At 49.0% G+C, this 17,855-nt stretch overlaps 1 protein-coding gene across 6 annotated transcripts; it reads left to right on the top strand.

Annotated features, from left to right (window-relative positions):
- Nucleotides 1-60: 60 nt before the first annotated feature.
- Nucleotides 61-17,798, top strand: LOC135240799 (trafficking protein particle complex subunit 10-like). 6 transcript variants are annotated; one of them, XR_010325792.1, is made up of 24 exons: nt 62-249; nt 2,336-2,417; nt 2,869-3,004; nt 4,439-4,635; nt 5,160-5,355; nt 5,792-5,903; nt 6,218-6,465; nt 6,578-6,724; nt 6,815-6,929; nt 7,320-7,396; nt 8,267-8,358; nt 8,459-8,599; nt 8,844-8,956; nt 9,614-10,188; nt 10,355-10,493; nt 10,818-10,979; nt 11,476-11,705; nt 11,923-12,023; nt 12,430-12,556; nt 13,569-13,733; nt 13,844-14,024; nt 14,271-14,465; nt 14,924-16,868; nt 16,899-17,798. XR_010325792.1 is itself a non-coding variant. In XM_064310730.1 (23 exons), the coding sequence occupies exons 1-23, from the start codon at nt 180-182 to the stop codon at nt 15,154-15,156; spliced, it is 3,834 nt and encodes a 1,277-aa protein (XP_064166800.1). In that variant the 5' UTR covers nt 62-179; the 3' UTR covers nt 15,157-17,798. The 6 variants fall into 6 exon arrangements, 4 of the variants coding, with proteins under 4 accessions (XP_064166803.1, XP_064166802.1, XP_064166800.1 ...); XR_010325793.1 differs by having other exon boundaries at nt 14,924-16,858; XM_064310730.1 differs by having other exon boundaries at nt 14,924-17,798.
- Nucleotides 17,799-17,855: the final 57 nt, after the last annotated feature.

Below are 17,855 nucleotides of genomic sequence, written 5' to 3' on the forward strand. Positions count from 1 at the left end.
AAGTTTTTATACATTCATGTGAACTATCCCTTTAAAGGGAAACCGGAAGTCGTCACTGTGAGGGACATACAGGAAGTGGAAAAGGAAAGGGCCCTGGCGATACATTACTGCATACATTAGGGCTCAGTAATAACAACAGTGATTTGGTTAACGTTTACATGGAGCGCTTTTGCTGACACATGGAGTCAATGGAGCCCCAGGAGGAGAAGCCAATAATCTACACAATGGAAAACAAGCCGATCGTGACATGTGAGTGTTTTATGGCAAGATTTGGCAATATGTTTCAGTTGTTTCAGCGCGTCAGCTAGCTAGCTTGATAGCTATCGTTTGCGCGACTGACACTTGGCTCTGCTACCAGCAATGCGGTGACCGCTGCACTACCTCAATTCCTGACACCAAAGGAATGCGTTAGAGTTTGGGGTTTACGGGGCACAGCGTAACCGCACCGGCGTTAATAGAACTAAACGTATGTTATGCTACAGATGTACGCAATAACATAACCTAAGTAATGTCCGGACTGGTGATCTGATGCTGCGAGGGTCCTCGGGTAGCAAATTTTCAAACCTGCTGTTAAGGCAGGAATGTCAATCGCCCGATGAACGAACGTTAGCAACACAGACGACTCCAGGCCCTGGTGTTGTTAACACCACAGCGAGTTTAACGTTTGTCTGTTTGTTACCTAAAAGGAAAACATTAGTACGTAGAAAACCCAATCAGTTTACAGAAGTCTGGGGGGCATCGAAAACCGATAGCTAGGTTTCGATTATCTTAACTATCCATTTTAGTTGTTACCTAGCAAGTCAGTATGCTTCATGCCGACTCGTTTTTCACACCTTACACTCTCGGTAGTGAGTTTTGAATAAAGTGAGCGCATATTTAATGGTACGCAAAGGACAGAATGTTGTGCTAACAGGTGCGTGTTGAATATCCACCGATGCTCCAGGTCGTGGTTTAATTTGATCGGTAAAAGGGTGTCCGACTAGCTAGGAGCGTTAGCAGCAAGCTAGGTGATTCCGTGAGATGATAACGTTAGTCACAGCAAGGAAACTGCATTTCCTTTTTTGCAATGAGCTCGCGTCACTTTTTACGTGTCGACGTTTGTCTGGCGTGGATAACAACATGATTCGGCGTTACATGGCTTTTCAATATTCGTGCTGTAACATCTTCTCGATATGGAATGAACTTTAGTTTTGTGCTGTAGCTTACATGTTAAAATTGTTATTGTTGTTTGTGAATGTTGTTGTGTAAGAAAAAAGGGACACTATAAAAATACTCAAGAAAATGAGCTGGTGATTTAGGAGTGCGTTTATTTTTGCACCATAACGTAAAGGTGTGTCACTGATCTAAGGAGCTTCTTAGTCGCGATAGCACTTTCTGCACCTCTCATGTGGTGTAACTATGCGTGTACGTCTGTTCTATGTCACAAATGAGTTCTCAATACTTCCAAATGTAATTCCAGTACCTTTTTTTAAACAGCCCGGACAGTCTCTTTTGTGCCATCCATACACTTCAACACAAAAGTTCGATCTGTCCTGTAGTTTATTTTCCCCATTTTGTTACACGTGATGCATTTTTTATTGACAGTAGTCCAGATGTGACCTAATTATCCAGCTGCAGGTTTTCTGCCCACACTCAGAAACCAAGCTTGTTAATGATTGGCTGTTTGTTTGATGAAGAAAGGCACCTGTGTCACAGTGAGAGAAGGTGTTTAGCGTTCCATCAGCTCCTGCATCTCCGGCCTTCCACCTCATACTCTTACACCAGTTTCCCCCGGTTGGGAGCTGGAGTTAGGCCTGCGAGCCGGTGCATGGCTGGAAGCATTGTCATTTTTTGGAGCAGGACTTGTTCTGTGCCTCTTGTGTGCCCTTGCTCTGACTTTGTGTTGTACTGGGGAGCTGTGGTTCCCAGGATATTTTTGTATGCATTCATTAGATAATACAAGCCTGATTGGATAAGAAACTTAAGGAGGTGAGCGTGTGAGAAACGGGTGGGGTGGAATGATTAATATATCCCCTCGCGGTGTGACACTTCTGCACAACAGTATGCCTGCTACTGGCTTGTTTTACAGCGAACCTCTGTTTACACTGTGTTTCTGTCCGTTTTAGTTTCTGTGCTTGTGCTCTTCTAACGTTACTGTATACACTGTGTGTGTTTCTGGTGGGATGGGGGTGATCATAGACAGCTAAATCCTGAAGCTCTCAGCCTTGCTATCACAAGGCTCATTGGGGCAGACTCACTATGTGTAGAGGGAGGTGACAGGAGGATGGCAGGTCACCATGAGTGCATTTAGAGTGAAAGAGGGTGGTTTTCCCCATAACTGTGTGCCTCTCCCCAGGTGCTGGGGACCAGACATTGTTCAGCTCCCTGTACAACTTACTGGCACAGCAGCTTCCCAGGGAGCCAATGGAGTGGAGGAGGTGAGTCACTGCCGCAGAGCATGCTGGGAAGTGAAACACACTTACACTCAGAAGTTTAGAATTAAGATGAAATAGCCTTGATTCCCAAGGCTGAACTACTACTTCGATGATACAGACAAGTAGTGCATTTTCTCCTTGAGCAATTTATATCAACAAAAAAGTTGATAGAAATTGTGTTTTTTCTGAACATGGTTTTTCCCTGAGAAATTCAGTTCAGCCTTTAGCACTCCTATGGGAAATTTGAGCAGACAGCTACATATAGAAACAGTTTAGATGCACAGAATAAGTTGCAATGACGTACAAACTTCCAAGCGCACATCTAGTCTTAGATTACTTTGATAAGTTAAAAACTCATTCCAGTCTTTGTCATTGAAACCATCAAAATGTTAACCTGCATAATACTATGACTGGTGCTAATGTCTCCTTCTGGTGCTGACGCCTGTTTTACAAGGTCTTATGGGCGTGCACCAAAGATGATTCACCTGGAGGCCAACTTTGTCCAGTTCAAAGAAGAACTGCTTCCCAAAGAGGGAAACAGAGCCCTCCTCACATTCCCGTTCCTGCACATGTACTGGACCGACTGCTGTGTGAGTACTGAATCAGTCTGCTCTATAAGCACTGAATCTCTGCTGTGTGAGTACTGAATCAGTCTGCTCTATAAGCACTGAATCTCTGCTGTGTGAGTACTGAATCAGTCTGCTCTATAAGCACTGAATCTCTGCTGTGTTACTACTGAATCAGTCTGCTAATTAGTGCTGAATCTCTCTGGTGTGAGTACTGAATCAGGTCTGCACTATTACTGGAGACTTTGTCAGTTGAGACTACTAGAACAGCCTCCTCTATTAGTGCTGAATCTCTGCTGTGTGAGTACTGAATCAGTCTGCTCTATAAGCACTGAATCTCTGCTGTGTGACTACTGAATCAGTCTGCTCTATAAGCACTGAATCTCTGCTGTGTGAGTACTGAATCAGTCTGCTCTATAAGCACTGAATCTCTGCTGTGTTACTACTGAATCAGTCTGCTCTATTAGTGCTGAATCTCTGCTGTGTGAGTACTGAATCAGTCTGCTCTATTAGTGCTGAATCTCTGCTGTGTGACTACTGAATCAGTCTGCTCTATTAGCGCTGAATCTCTGCTGTGTGACTACTGAATCAGTCTGCTCTATTAGCGCTGAATCTCTGCTGTGTGAATACTGAATCAGTCTGCTCTATAAGCACTGAATCTCTGCTGTGTGACTACTGAATCAGTCTGCTCTATAAGCACTGAATCTCTGCTGTGTGAGTACTGAATCAGTCTGCTCTATTAGCGCTGAATCCCTCTGTGGTGTGAATACTGAATCAGTCTGCTCTCTAATCATTGAATCCCTGTGCTGTTTGAGTACTGAATCAGTCTGCTGTGTAAGTACTGAATCAATCTGAATCCGTCTGCTGTTTGAACATTGACTGTATGCTGTATGGCCACTGAATTGCTCTGCTGCACTGTGAGTGTGGAAACAATCTGCTGTTGTGGCGGTGCATTATTCTGGCAGTCTGCTGCTTTCCTGTTCCAATGCACAGGCTGGACTGACTGTTGTCACTTACCTTTAATCAATGTTAGAAGGTGGAACTGAGTATCTGGTGATTGTGTAGACTCTGTAAGACGTGGTATCCTTGGCCTAGAAATAGACTGGACGGAGTACAGCATGTGTATGTGTGCTGTGGTTCGCTGTGGTTTGTGTGAGAGTGGGGAGAGTCCCCTATTTAAATGTTGTTGTGCAGATGGTGACTGACACAGTATGGAGGCAGTGCAGTCATTGACTTGTGACCAGTTTCAAGAAAATTTCATAAAATGTGCAAGTTTATTTTAGAATTAGTTGCCATTTTTGTAGTAGGAATTGTAAATAGTGTTGAGGGTGGTGCTGTGGCTGACCCAGATCAGTCATGTCTGACGTTGTGGCCTCTGTGTTATAGAGTGAGGATATTGTGTTGTGTAAGTGTTTAGCAGCAGTGCTATAGTGTGCCGGTTGTCTGGCCTGTTCCCAGGACACTGAAGTGTACAAGTCCTCGGTGAAGGAGGACATGGTGCGCTGGCAGGGCCTGCTGCGACTGCACGGCTCGGCCGACTGGCTCATCGTCGTGGTGGAGAACGACGGCAAGAAGAAGAACAAGACCAACATCCTGCCCCGCACCTCCATCATGGACAAGATCCGCAACGACTTCTGCAACAAACAGAGTGACAGGTACGCTAGCATTGAGACGGAGACGCTAGCGTAGCGACAGGGAAGCTCACGCAGCGATGGAGATGCTAGAACTGTGACTGAGACGCTAATGCAGCGACTGAGACGCTAGCTTGGCACCAGCGAGGGAGGCACTAGCACAGCAACGGAGACGCCAGCACGGGGACTGAGACGCTAGCACAGCAATGGAGACATTAGCCAGGCAACAGGTACTTTAGCGCAGCAACAGGGCAGGGACGCTAGCATAGCAGCAGGTATACTTACAGGGAGACAGGAAGGCCTACAGACCAGTATGCTAGCAGAGATACAGGTATGGAAGCAGTGAGACTGGTACACATTCAGATTGACAGTATGCTAGCAGAGAGGCTGATACGTTAGCAGAGGTATGCTGCAGGTGTAGGTGTAGCTACAGGTACGCTAGCCTGCTGGTCTGAATCTGCGGGTACAGTGCAGTGATTCTGGGCCGCTGCGTCTCCCCCCCCCCCGTGGTGCGCGGCAGCGGTTCTGACCCAGACGCGTCTCTCCAGGTGCGTGGTTCTGTCAGACCCGCTGAAGGACTCGTCCCGGGCGCAGGAGTCCTGGAGCGCGTTCCTGACCAAGCTGCGCACGCTGCTGCTCATGTCCTTCACCAAGAACCTGGGCAAGTTCGAGGACGACATGCGCACGCTGCGGGAGAAGCGCACCGAGCCCGGCTGGAGCTTCTGCGACTACTTCATGGTGCAGGTGAGGGAGCGCCGCACCCTGCCGGCCACGCCCGTACCGCGCCCGCATCACGCCCACACCGAGCAAATACCGTGCCTTCACCACACCTGTGCTTATTTCTGTGACTGCCCGTGTCTCATGGGCTGTGGAGCCTTCAGTTCTCTTGGTGCCCACATCTCTCCTCTTGAAAATGGAGGGAATTTAATATACTGCAATATATAAGAAATATGTTAACTTTTATATCAACGTATTTGAACAATATTCTTTTTGCTAAATCTGAAAACAAATAATTTGTATATTTGTGTATGCGCACCTTTTGTATGTATATGTGCAGACTCTGAGTGTGGTGTTTTTCTGTTCAGGTATTGTGTGTGTGTGAAGTAATTTGTATGTGTGATTTATTTTTTATATGTCTGTGTGTGTGTATGTATGTAATATTTCTCTGTTCCCTCTGCAGGAGGAGCTGGCGTTCGTGTTTGAGATGCTGCAGCAGTTTGAAGACGCTCTGGTTCAGTACGATGAGCTGGACGCTCTCTTCACTCAGTATGTACTCAACTTTGGGGTCGGAGGTAAGGCGCTCTGAATGAATCCTTTTCTAGACCTGGAACTGTTCTTAAGGATTTACCGTTCTTCTAGTCACTCTGAATAAGCACTGAAGTGATAAATTATTGATTGACAGTATTTCCTGACAGCATTGAATGTAGACGTGTGATGGAGCAACAAATTGCAGAATGTTGCTGAGCGGTCGTATTGCTTCAGTGATGATGTCACAATGCTGCCAGATGGAAGCTGAGCGCAGTGTTCAAGATTGCAGCACCTGCAGGGTAACTGAGGATTGTAGTCTGATTGGCCCATGTCCCCGGTTGGGTTTGTGTCTGCGCAGACGGGGCTAACTGGCTGGGCTCGTTCTGCGCGCCGGTGTGCGGCTGGAACGGGCTGGTGCTGCGCAGGCCCATAGACATGGAGAAGAGGGAGCAGATCCAGAGGGGGCAGGCCAGCCTGCTGGATCTGCGCAGCTACCTGTTCTCCCGCCAGTGCACGCTGCTCATCTTCCTGCAGAGGCCCTGGGAGGTGACGCAGCGCGCCCTGGAGCTGCTGCACAACTGCGTGCAGGAGCTGCGCCTGCTGGAGGTGCGGACCCCGCCACGCCACGCCCACACACGCTCCTGACACCCGCACTCCCCGCTTTCCTCTCTGAGCCCTGTCTGAGTCAGGTTAAATCGTGAGCACTGTGTTGTTTCAGGTGTCTGTGCTGCAGGGGGCGCTAGACTGCTGGGTTTTCCTCAGCTGCCTGGAGGTGCTGCAGAGAATCGAGGGGTGCTGCGAACAAGCACAGCTGGAAGCCAACTGCACACACACCGTGGGCCTGTGGGCCTACGCCACAGAGAAGGTACTGTACTGCAACTCTACTACCGCACTGTAGCATTACTCTCATAGTCAGTGTTTATGAGTGCGCACATCTCTCCTCTCCCCCTCACAGCTGAAGTCTCTGGGCTCCTTGTGTGGTCTGGTGTCGACAAACGGGCCGAACTCTGAGGACCTCAACAGAACTGTGGACCTGCTGGCTGGACTGGGCACAGAAAGGCCCGAAACAGGTAGAGCAGGAGCGAGAGACCTGTCATAGAACAACAGGAGAGAGAGACCTGTCATAAGCGAGACCTGTCATAGAACAACAGGAGAGGAAGACCTGTCATAGAACAACAGGAGAGGGAGAGACCTGTCATAAGAGAGACCTGTCATAGAACAACAGGAGAGAGAGACCTGTCATAGAACCACAGGAGAGAGACCTGTCATAAGCGAGACCTGTCATAGAACAACAGGAGAGAGAGACCTGTCATCGAACCACAAGAGAGAGACCTGTCATAGAACAACAGGAGAGGGAGACCTGTCATAGAACCACAGGAGAGAGAGAGACCTGTCATAGAACCACAGGAGAGAGAGACCCTTGGGTACAGTCCCACCTCTGTTTCTTTGTTGTTTTGCAGCCAGCAGTCTGCAGAGCCCCTACAAAAAATTGAAAGAAGCCTTATCTTCTGTGGAAGCTTTTGAAAAGCACTATCTGGTGAGTGCTAAGTGTCTGCCATACTAAGGTGATGGGTTATACTATACTCACACTGTATGCAACTGATTAAGTATTTAACAACAGCCGTGAACTCTTCACAATGCCCCCTGTTAGCAGGACATTCACTAGCCGTGTACCACATCATTATCTCCTTTAAGCTTGTTTACCACATCATCATCACCTTTAAACATGTGTACCACATCATCATCATCTTTAAGTGTGTGCATATTTTACTGACCTGGGTAAACTCAATTTAAGTATTTCAAAGACTTACCCAGGTCTGGCACATCACCATACCCCTTAAACACGTATACTAATTTTAGCGCCTTGTGTGTGCGCTGGCCACTTTAGAACTAGAAGCTTTTAGAGTGGTCCTGGAATGGCTGTAGAGCCAGACTCTAAGATAAAAATGCTTTGATCTGCATTGCTGAAGAGCTTCTCAGAAGGGCAGTTGAGTTAGATGGAAACTTAGCTAACCGGCGCTGAAGTCTTTATAGGACTAGATGTGATATTTACTTGGGTTGTTGAAGTCACTTCTCATTCATGGACATGAGGATTCTTAAGTGAAACGCAGTTTTGTTCTCGTTTTGGGCCTGGCACCCACAGGCCTGTCTGACCTGCCCTGCCATCACTAGAGGGGCGCAAACCTCCCTTTTCAATTGGTCAGGCATTTTAACTGTGGTTTGGTTAGGTTTCCTTTTTGCTTTTATGAGGATTATGTCCACCTTTTGGTTTAAAAAAAAAATTCTGAATATTGTATGGCTGCTGACTTCCCATTGACCCTTTCAGCTGCCAGTTAGTGATAATGCTCTGACCCTGCCTGACTTCGAAGCTAATGTTCTCTGTCCCTCTCCCTTCCCTGTTCATCAGGAGCTCTCCCATTCAGCGATGGAGATGTACAGAGCCATAGGCCGGATGCGGTCGGCGCGTCTGCTGGGCAAGAGCCTGGCAGAGTTCTACATGTAAGAGTTCCAGTGAAGCGGCAGCCATAGACCCCCCCCCCCATGACTATGTGTGTATGTTTGTTTGTGCTCTGTATATGATTTCTGTGTGTGTGTGCAGGAGAAAGGGAGATCCCCAGCGTGCTGAGGCCTTCCTGCAGGACTCCCTGTTCTCCTATGTATCAGAGGGCTGGGCCCTGCCTGTCACTCACACCCGGAAGCAGATCGCAGAGTGCCAGAAGCAGCTCAGCCGCACCGAGGAGTATCCTTCACTAACTGTCACAGCAGAAACACCTTGCCTTTGACTGTCACTGTGGAAACTCCTCATCTTCCCCTGTCACTGTGGAAACACCTCATATTTCACTAACTAATTCTTATGTAAGAAACAGAGCATCCAGACACGCTCCAGATTGAAGTGCATAATGGAATGATGCGGGTGCACGTGCGTAGGTTAGGTGTGTGCTCGTGAGGGGTGGTGCAGTCTGTTCCCTTGACGACCGTGTCAGGTACCTGCAGACGAGCGCCCTGCTGGCGGGTGACGAGCACCTGCCGGACGAGGAGAGGAAACACTTCTGCCAAGAGATCCTCACCTTCGCCAGCCACGCCCCCGACAACCAGGGTGAGGCACGGCGTCGGGCCGCTGGGAAACAGGGTCACTTGGGCTGTAGGAAAGGAGATACTGGTTGTAGGAGGTGAACCTGGGGTCAATGATTGTAGGGAGAGTGTCATTGGCTGTGGGACTGGGGTTTAATGACTTCTGAAGAAGTTTTAGGAAAGGTCTGTCCTGGTAGTATACGCGGTTGCCTCCCTGTGCTGTTTTAATAAGGTGAGAATATAAGAATGTTTGATCAGGAGAACAGGCCAAGGTTTGTGGATTCCATGGCCGCCTGTCTATGAATAAGCACTGAAGTTCTGAAACTCACTGAAAACCCTCCAAGACTGCAGTTTGAGATGCCTGTCTTGAGATGGGTATTTATGCAGGCTTTTAGGCAATAAAGTCACGGATCACAGGGCTATAGGAAACCAGGGAACCTTATATTGCAGAGAGTATGTGCACTGTGCTTTTCTGTAGCCATGTATGAGTGAGGTTTCATTCACCCAATAATGAATAAACTGTCATGAGCTTTATTTGAATCAATCAAAAAAGTCAGCACTACCGAAAAATGTAATCACTGGTTCACACACGTGAACATGTAATGGCTCCTCACATTTGGGGGTTTTGTGCAGCTGTGCTGTGCCCTCTGACTCTGTCCTGTGCCCCCTGTGCCCCCTGCAGTGCAGAAGGTGGTCCTGACCATGAGCGCGTTCGCGCAGCTGCAGCAGCTGCAGTTCCGGCCAGCTGCGGCGGTGGTTCATGTGGGCGCGGCCCTGCAGCTGGAGCTGCGTCTGCGCAGCCTGATGCCCGTCGCCGTGCGGCTGGAGCAGCTGGCCGCCAGCGTGCACTTCAGCCTGGAGAAGGGCGGAGCCCGGGGGCGGGCCTCCGGGGCGGGGGGCGGGGCTGGCAGGCCGCGGGCCGGCCCGGGGGCGGGGGCGGGGCAGGACGGCCCCAGCGGGACGGTGTTGTTCCCCAGGGGAGGGGAGAGCTGGTGTGGGGCCCTTCCTCGGCCCTCGGCCCAGCCCCTGGAGCTGCACGAGATGCAGGACCGCAGCCCCTCCGACGGCGCCCTCAACTCGACGGGCGTGGTCTGCAAGAACGTGCACCTGCTGCTGCGCAGGCAGGACAGCTCCGCCTCCCTGGACACGCCCAACTCCAGCTCCGGCCCTGTCTCCATGGAGGAAGGCGCCCAGCTTCTGAAGACTGACGATGTCACGCTGTTGCCCGGCAACAACAGCATCCTTTTTACTGCGCCCGTAAGGAATTTTGGAATGCTTAAGGATCTTTATATTACTTATATGCACTCTTTTCTGAATGTAAATTATGATTCCAATACACCGTGGGCACCTGTAATTTTATTATTACTATGATTTATTTCTTTATAAAAACATTTTTTTGGTTTCTGTCTGTCTGTTCCTGCAGAGTGGAGAGCCGGGTACCTACACTTTGAGGCAGCTGTGTGCCACAGTGGGACGGGTGCAGTTCGTCCTGCCCCATATCTACCCCATTGTGCAGTACGAGGTGTACTCTCAGGAGCCCCAGCTCACCATCCAGCCCCTCGCAGTGCCTGTTGCCTCTGCGCGCTCTCCTGTCCTCTGCCTCTCGCCTCTCGTCTTGTCTCTCTCTCTGCCTCTTGCCTCTCGCTCTCTGCCTCTCTGCCTCTCTGTTCTGCTCTGCCTCTCTGTCTTCTGCTCTCTGCTCTCTGTCTCCTGCTCTGCCTCTTGCCTCTCGTTCCTGCTGCTCCTCTGTGGTCTGTGTCTGCTCTGTGCGTTTCCCCTGCTGGTTGTGAATCAGAGATTGAGCAGCAGATACAGGTAGCTGCTGCTGTGATGTGGGTAGGCCAGCCTACAAATGTAACCTAAACCCCACCTCTTTTTTGTTTTCTCAGATAACCTGTTGGCAGGTCTCCCACAGAAGGTGAAGTTCACCATCGTTACGGGTCACTACAGCATCAAGAAGGGCGACGCCCTGCAGCTGAGCAACACGGACACCATGCCCATCCTGCACTCCTCTTCCTGCCCCGCCCACATCTTCTCCAGCTCTGGAGGTCAGTTCCACGGGTCACTCTGAGGTCACCCCGAGGCCATTTGGAGGTCACTGACTTCAGTTCAGAGGGCACGCTAAGGTCACAATGATGTCATGGTAAGGTCACTGAAGTCATTTGATGGTCACTCTGACTCCAGCGCTAGAGGTCAGCCTAGCACCTGAGGAATCGTTCAGGGGTCAAGCCCTGGAAGTGCAGACCTTCTCAGTGCACTGGTACATAGAACCACTGACTCCTGTAGTTTCCCTCAGAAATGTACTTGGCACTGTAGCCTGAAATTCAGGAGATTGTTCTTCTCCTGGGATCTCTTCCACTCAAAATCCAGCTCTGCACTCCTGCAAGTCCCCTCTGGACTGCAGTTTTTGCTGTAAGTCATCAGCAATTCATCCTTAAGTGGTGAAGTTTTACTTGTGTCTTCTGTCTGCCTTTTGCCAGGAATCTAATGCTCTCATTCTCTTATGCCATTCTCTCTCTCTCTCTCTCTCTCTGTCTGCTGTAGACCCTGTGGGTGAGAGTGTTCTGTCGATCCAGTCCTCTGAGAAGGTGACCAGCATGTCCCTGCCCCCCACCCCTCCATACCACACCCTGGAGTTCCAGCTGGAGGTTCTGTGCCACATCCCCTCGGCCCCGCCCCGGCCAGAGAACGAGAGGCTCACCAATGGCCAACTCCACCTCCGAACCAAGAGTGGTAACCACACCAGCGCTGGCATGGCAACCATTGATCAGAAGGTTTGCTCTCAGACGACGTGAACATGCTATACTAATCACAACCCACACACACACACACTACCGCACTTCACACGCATACATACATCTGTAGTCATTGGCAACTGTTGCATTGTAACTGACTTATTTGTTATGTCTGGTTGTAGTTTGAATTTTGGAAGTGTATGTGTTATTTGTACTTCATTTTTGTATGTACATTGATTTTTCTTTCCTCCTGCAGATTTCCATCGACTGTCCCTGGTCAATTTACTCCACACTGGTAGCACTGACGTTCCACATCCCCTTTAAAGCCAAACACTCACTGCTGTCAGCTGGAAAGAGGTGACGTCCACTCTCCTATACCTTACCAACGGCAAAGCAGAATATACCACAGGCTGCAAAGCAGAATATACCACAGGCTGAAACCCTTCCCTTAATCCAGTCATCACTCTCAAACCGATTATTTTTCTTTATTAAAAACCAAGCTGTTAACGTAGCTAAATAACCCATACTAACTGGTAGCCTCAAGAATGTAGACCAGTTAAGTGCCTCTCATAGCAGTATAAAATAGCTATAAAATAACATACTGTAATAGTGGAGTAATGACTAGCAAATATTTTACTACACAGATTAGTGTTGGCTTTTTACATTTACATTTAGGTATTTGGTAAATGCAATTAGCCACACTATTTTTTGTCTCAAGGTAGTTCTGTGACCTTTGAGCTGTGTTCCCTGACCCCTTTCACAGGAAGTACATCCAGGTGTGTGTGCAGAATGTTTCTGAGATGAACTTCCACTTGCTGGAGGAGAAACTGGAAGAGCGCCACCAAGTGGCCAAACTTGAACTCCGGTCTCTGAACAGTAAAACAAAGAAGGTAAAGACACACCTTACGCACCCTTGCACACCCTTCATGCACCCAATCTGGACATTTGCACGCCTGCGTGTATTTTCTTTTTTTGTTTGTTAAATTTTTTTTTCATTTTAATTACATATAATGAATTATTCCCTCACACAAACCTCTGGGAGAGGTTCGTGGAGGGCTGTTCACTTTGGATAGGGGAAGAAAGTGAAAAATGAACACACCAAAAAACAAACCAAAAGGTAGAGTGTCGGATAGTAGAGGTTCTACTGTAATTACATTAGGATTCTTTCAGCAGGGTGTGATGTGTGATATGATATTTGTGTCTGTAGGTGCTGTCCAGCGGGCAGTCCCTGTACTGTCTGTGTGAGATGTGTAATATGATGTGTGTGATGTGTGTGTGTGTCTGTAGCTGCTGTACAGTGGGCAGTCTCTGTACTGTCTGTGTGAGATGTGTAATATGATGTGTGTGTGTGTGTGTGTGTGTCTGTAGCTGCTGTACAGTGGGCAGTCTCTGTACTGTCTGTGGAAGATGTGTAATATGTGTGTGTGTGTGTGTGTGTGTGTGTGTCTGTAGCTGCTGTACAGCGGGCAGTCTCTGTACTGTCTGTGTGAGATGTGTAATATGTGTGTGTGTGTGTGTCTGTAGGTGCTGTACAGCGGGCAGTCTCTGTACTGTCTGTGTGAGATGTGTAATATGTGTGTGTGTGTGTGTGTGTCTGTAGCTGCTGTACAGTGGGCAGTCTCTGTACTGTCTGTGGAAGATGTGTAATATGTGTGTGTGTGTGTGTCTGTAGGTGCTGTACAGCGGGCAGTCTCTGTACTGTCTGTGGAAGATGTGTAATATGTGTGTGTGTGTGTGTCTGTAGGTGCTGTACAGCGGGCAGTCTCTGTACTGTCTGTGTGAGATGTGTAATATGATGTGTGTGTGTGTAATGTGTGTGTGTCTGTAGGTGCTGTACAGTGGGCAGTCTCTGTACTGTCTGTGGAAGATGTGTAATATGTGTGTGTGTGTGTGTGTCTGTAGGTGCTGTACAGCGGGCAGTCTCTGTACTGTCTGTGGGAGATGGTTTGGGCCAGCGAGCCACCGCCCTGCCTGCAGTGCGCGTTCTCCGTCAGCTTCTCCCCAGATGTGGAGGGAGACTCCACCCCCACGCCGTACCGCTACGATTTCCAGCTGGAGAGCATTTCAGTGAGTACTGCTGTCTGTAGTCAAGGAGCAGAATACAGAGGGAACGCAGGAGCTGTGTGTCGCTGAGTCTAAGGCTCTGGTTATAGTGTCTGGCCTTCCCTCTCACTCAGACGCTGTACAGTGTAAGAGCAGAGATCACGCCCTCGCCTGGAGAGGAGCAGTGCCACACTGGCGCCCTCTGTAGGCTGGAGGTGTGTATTACCAGGCTGGCAGAACTGAGTGAGGCCGAGCGGGAGGATGGGACTCTGACAGAGAGCGACGGGCTCTGCACCACCAAGCTCATGTATGAAGGTGAGACGTGTGTGTGTGTGTGTGTGTGTGTGTGCGCATATGTCTGTGTGTGCATATGTCTGTGTGTGTGTGTGCATATGTCTGTGCGTCTGTGTGTGTGTGCATATGTCTGTGTGTGTGTGCATGTGTGTTGGTGTGTGTGCATGCGCATGCATGTGTGCATATGTCCGCGCGCGCGTGTGTGTGTGTGTGCATGCGTGTGGGCATGTGTGTGTGTGTGTGTGTAACCATGTGTTCTCTCTGCAGTTGTAGATAACAGCAGTAACTGGGCGGTGTGTGGTAAGAGTTCTGGCCTGGTCTCCATGCCCGTGGCTGCGAGCGCCACACACAAGGTGCAGATGGAGGTGATGCCTCTGTTCGCTGGGAACCTGCCCTCCCCCAAAATCAAGCTCTTTAAATACCTGCCCCACTACGCTGTACCCGCTATCCAAACTGAGACCGGTGAGACCCTCACCTGCTTGTCTGCTCCAACCCACCTCTCTCTCTTTCAACACCCTTTCAGTCTCTGCACACACTCTTCCTGGCCATGTTGTCGTCAAACAAACATGAATGTGCAACTCTGTTAAGTCAATTTCACATGCAGCCATACACTACATGTTTTAGCAACCTTACTGTCTTTGTTATGGTCTTACTATTTCTGTTTCTATTACAGTCCTATTACTGTTTCTGTCAGTGTTATTGTAATCATATGTCCCTATTTTAGTCTCTGTTATAATTTTATTACAATATTGCTATGACTGTATCTTATGGTCATATTGCTGTCTATTACAGTCATTATTGTGTATTAGAGCTGTATTATTGTCTCTGAGTTTTGTTACTGTCTTTATTAGTGTCTCTATTATAGACACATTACATCACCAAACGTCCTGTGTCCTGTCTCTCTCCTCCCAAACTCACAGACGGCTGCATAGAGAATGATAACATCTCTCTGCTGGATGAGCAGGCAGAGACGGGCAGTATTCGGAGCAGGGGCAGCGTGCAGTCCCTAGGGGGCGCTGAGCCGCAGCGGGGCCTCCCCATGCCCCGCCTGGAGCCTTTTGGAGCGGGACAGGTGTTCTGCTGCAGCCAGGGACAGCAGGTGCTGGTGCTGCCCAGCACGGACCATCACGTGCTAGAGGTCAACGTCACATGACCCCGCCTCCCGGCCCGTTCGCCTGGCCCCGCCTGGCCCTGACCCGCCCCCGGACCACAGGGGCGTGGCCCAGAACCGGGTGCGAGGGTCTTATGCTCTCCCCCCCCTCCCCCCGGACTTGCGGGAGGGGGGCCGGTGGTTCGGCTAGCCCGGGTGTGATACAGGCGTGGGCGTGACATGAACATGAGGTCACATCCTCCTTTTGTCCTCATGTGACGAGATTTCTATTCTCCTCTTCATCTTTCACCAGACTGCAACATTTCTCTCTTTCTCTCTCCACCTCCTTTACTCCCTCTCTCTCTCTCCCCCTCTTTCGAGTTGCAGCTCTGCTTGTCTCCCCTGGACACTGTCCCAGGATGCACTGCTTTCACTCAACTGCTGTCTGCGGTGCACGTGTGTGCATGTGCACTTGTGTGTGTGTGTGTGCGAGGGAGATGGAGAGAGAGAGAGGCGTGCGCGTATGTCGCAGGAGGGAGGTGTGTCTGTCTGTCCTGCTGTAACGTGTCTGTCTGACTGTACAGAGGTGAGCTGCTGCCCGCCTGCCCTCTCCCCCCATATTACAGCCCTGTACATACTGTTATATACATAGATACTATTTAAAGAGTTTAAAAATGAGAAAACAATCACTGGACTGTCTGTGGGTTTCTCCAGTGGAGGCCCTTTTAAATGGGGGGGGGGGATTAAACCGACCAATCAGATTCTGGGTCTTAATTCTGCTGAAGTGAGTCACTCTATGGAACCTCCTGAGGGAAGCATTCTTTTCCAGCCAATCAACTTTCTTTCCTGTTATTTTTTTTAATTGTATACTTTTCTCCCCATTCATATTCCTTTCTGTTCGTTGTGGATGTGGAGTGTTTAGCTCTTTGGATGGCCCTGGTTAGATTTAACCCTCACAGTCCCTCAAAAACAAAATGGAATATATTGTAAATGCGCACAAAACTTAAATATGTTTCACAGCAGTGTATTTTAAATATTATATATACTGCGGTATCTGATGGCGGCAATATTTTTGTATATTTGCCCTTATATTATGCAGTGTTGCAATATGTTAATGTTTTATTTCAGTATATTTTCACTATATTCCATTTCCCTTAGGGGTGGGACTTGAGTGTGTGAGACTGTGTTTATAGTGCAATGGCACTGGACTGCGTGTGTGCGTGTGCATGTGTTTGAGTTCAGAGGGAAGGTAATGAAATGACTCCTAGATTAGGGACATCATGGTGGGAAGTGTGTTGTCATTTAATGACAGACAAGAGTTAAAATCCTGCAGATTACTGTGCTTTAAATTAATCATCTATTGGCAGTAATTTTCAGAACAGTATTCTTTCATACACATTATTGTATGTTATGGTTTAGTGACATTCATTGAACATTGTTTGGGACTTGGCTGCATTACAAGGAATGTTTCCTATTTTCTGCCAGCATGTATACTGTTAAAGTATTTCTGGGGAGAGACAGCAATGAGGGGGCGTGAATGATTTGGGCGTGTATGCCACTGTATGTGTGTACGCTGAAGCTGGAGTTTAGTCATGAGTGTCCTCCAGGGCCAAGGGCAGCCAGTGAAACTGTGCCCGTGTCCAGCGTAGTCTGCAGAAACTGTCAAGACCCAGATGTGTGTGTGTGCGTGTGTGAGAGAGAGAGGTTGTATAGGAGCCTGTGAAGGCCTCAGAGCCTGAGGCTGTGTGTGTGTGTGTGTGTGCGCGTGTGCGCGTGTGCGTGTGTGCGTGTGTGTGCGTTACGAGCACACCCTGATGACACCGCTCGCTCTGCTGGTGATGACTCTTCCTCCTTGTGTAGTGTGTTCACTGGAGGGAGGCCCCCCTTAATGTGCTTCACGGTCGATCTCGGTCCTCCTCGCTCTGCAGACGTGCTTTAGGGCGGGTGTGTTCTCTTACTGTGAAGTCTTACTTCCTGTGCTCAGGGGACCGGCTCCGGTCTGTTTCACAGCCTGCAGGGGGCTTTTCGCACTGTAGCGGTCGTGTGGACCGGTCTGCAGGGGGGCCTGTCACACTATCGGTGGTGTGGACCGGTCTGCAGGGGGCTTGTTGCACTGTATTGGTGGTGTGGACCGGTCTGTATCGGTTGTGTGGACCGGTCTGCAGGGGGCTTGTTGCACTGTATCGGTTTTGTGGACTGGTCTGTATCGGTTGTGTGGACCGGTCTGTATCGGTGGTGTGGACCGGTCTGTATCGGTTGTGTGGACCGGTCTGTATCGGTGGTGTGGACCGGTCTGTATCGGTGGTGTGGACCGGTCTGTATCGGTGGTGTGGACCGGTCTGTATCGGTTGTGTGGACCGGTCTGTATCGGTTGTGTGGACCGGTCTGCAGCAGGTCCTTTGTAAATGGGCTCTGAAGGCTTTTACACGTCGTGTGCAATCAGTTCTTTTTGTTCCTGTGTGTGACCATCTTTTCTTTCTTTTTTATGTAAACATCACTTCACTGTTTAGAAGCTGGGAGGGATGGAGCCTTTTGTGACGAGCTTAAAAGATAACTTGAGTTTTCACAGTTTAAGGGGTGGACAAACCGTATTTTCACAGTTTTGTAAATTATTCTAGTAGATTACAGCACCTCAGATTGTGTAATTATTTAAACAAAGAATACTGTACGCATTATACAGTGGAATATATACCTATGTTTTAAAATGTTTGTGTGTGTGGTTTTATTACTGTTAATACCTGTAGTAAGAATGCTGCAGGTAC

Source organism: Anguilla rostrata, chromosome 15 (genome assembly GCF_018555375.3).
Source record: "Anguilla rostrata isolate EN2019 chromosome 15, ASM1855537v3, whole genome shotgun sequence".
Taxonomy (NCBI): Eukaryota; Metazoa; Chordata; class Actinopteri; order Anguilliformes; family Anguillidae; genus Anguilla; species Anguilla rostrata.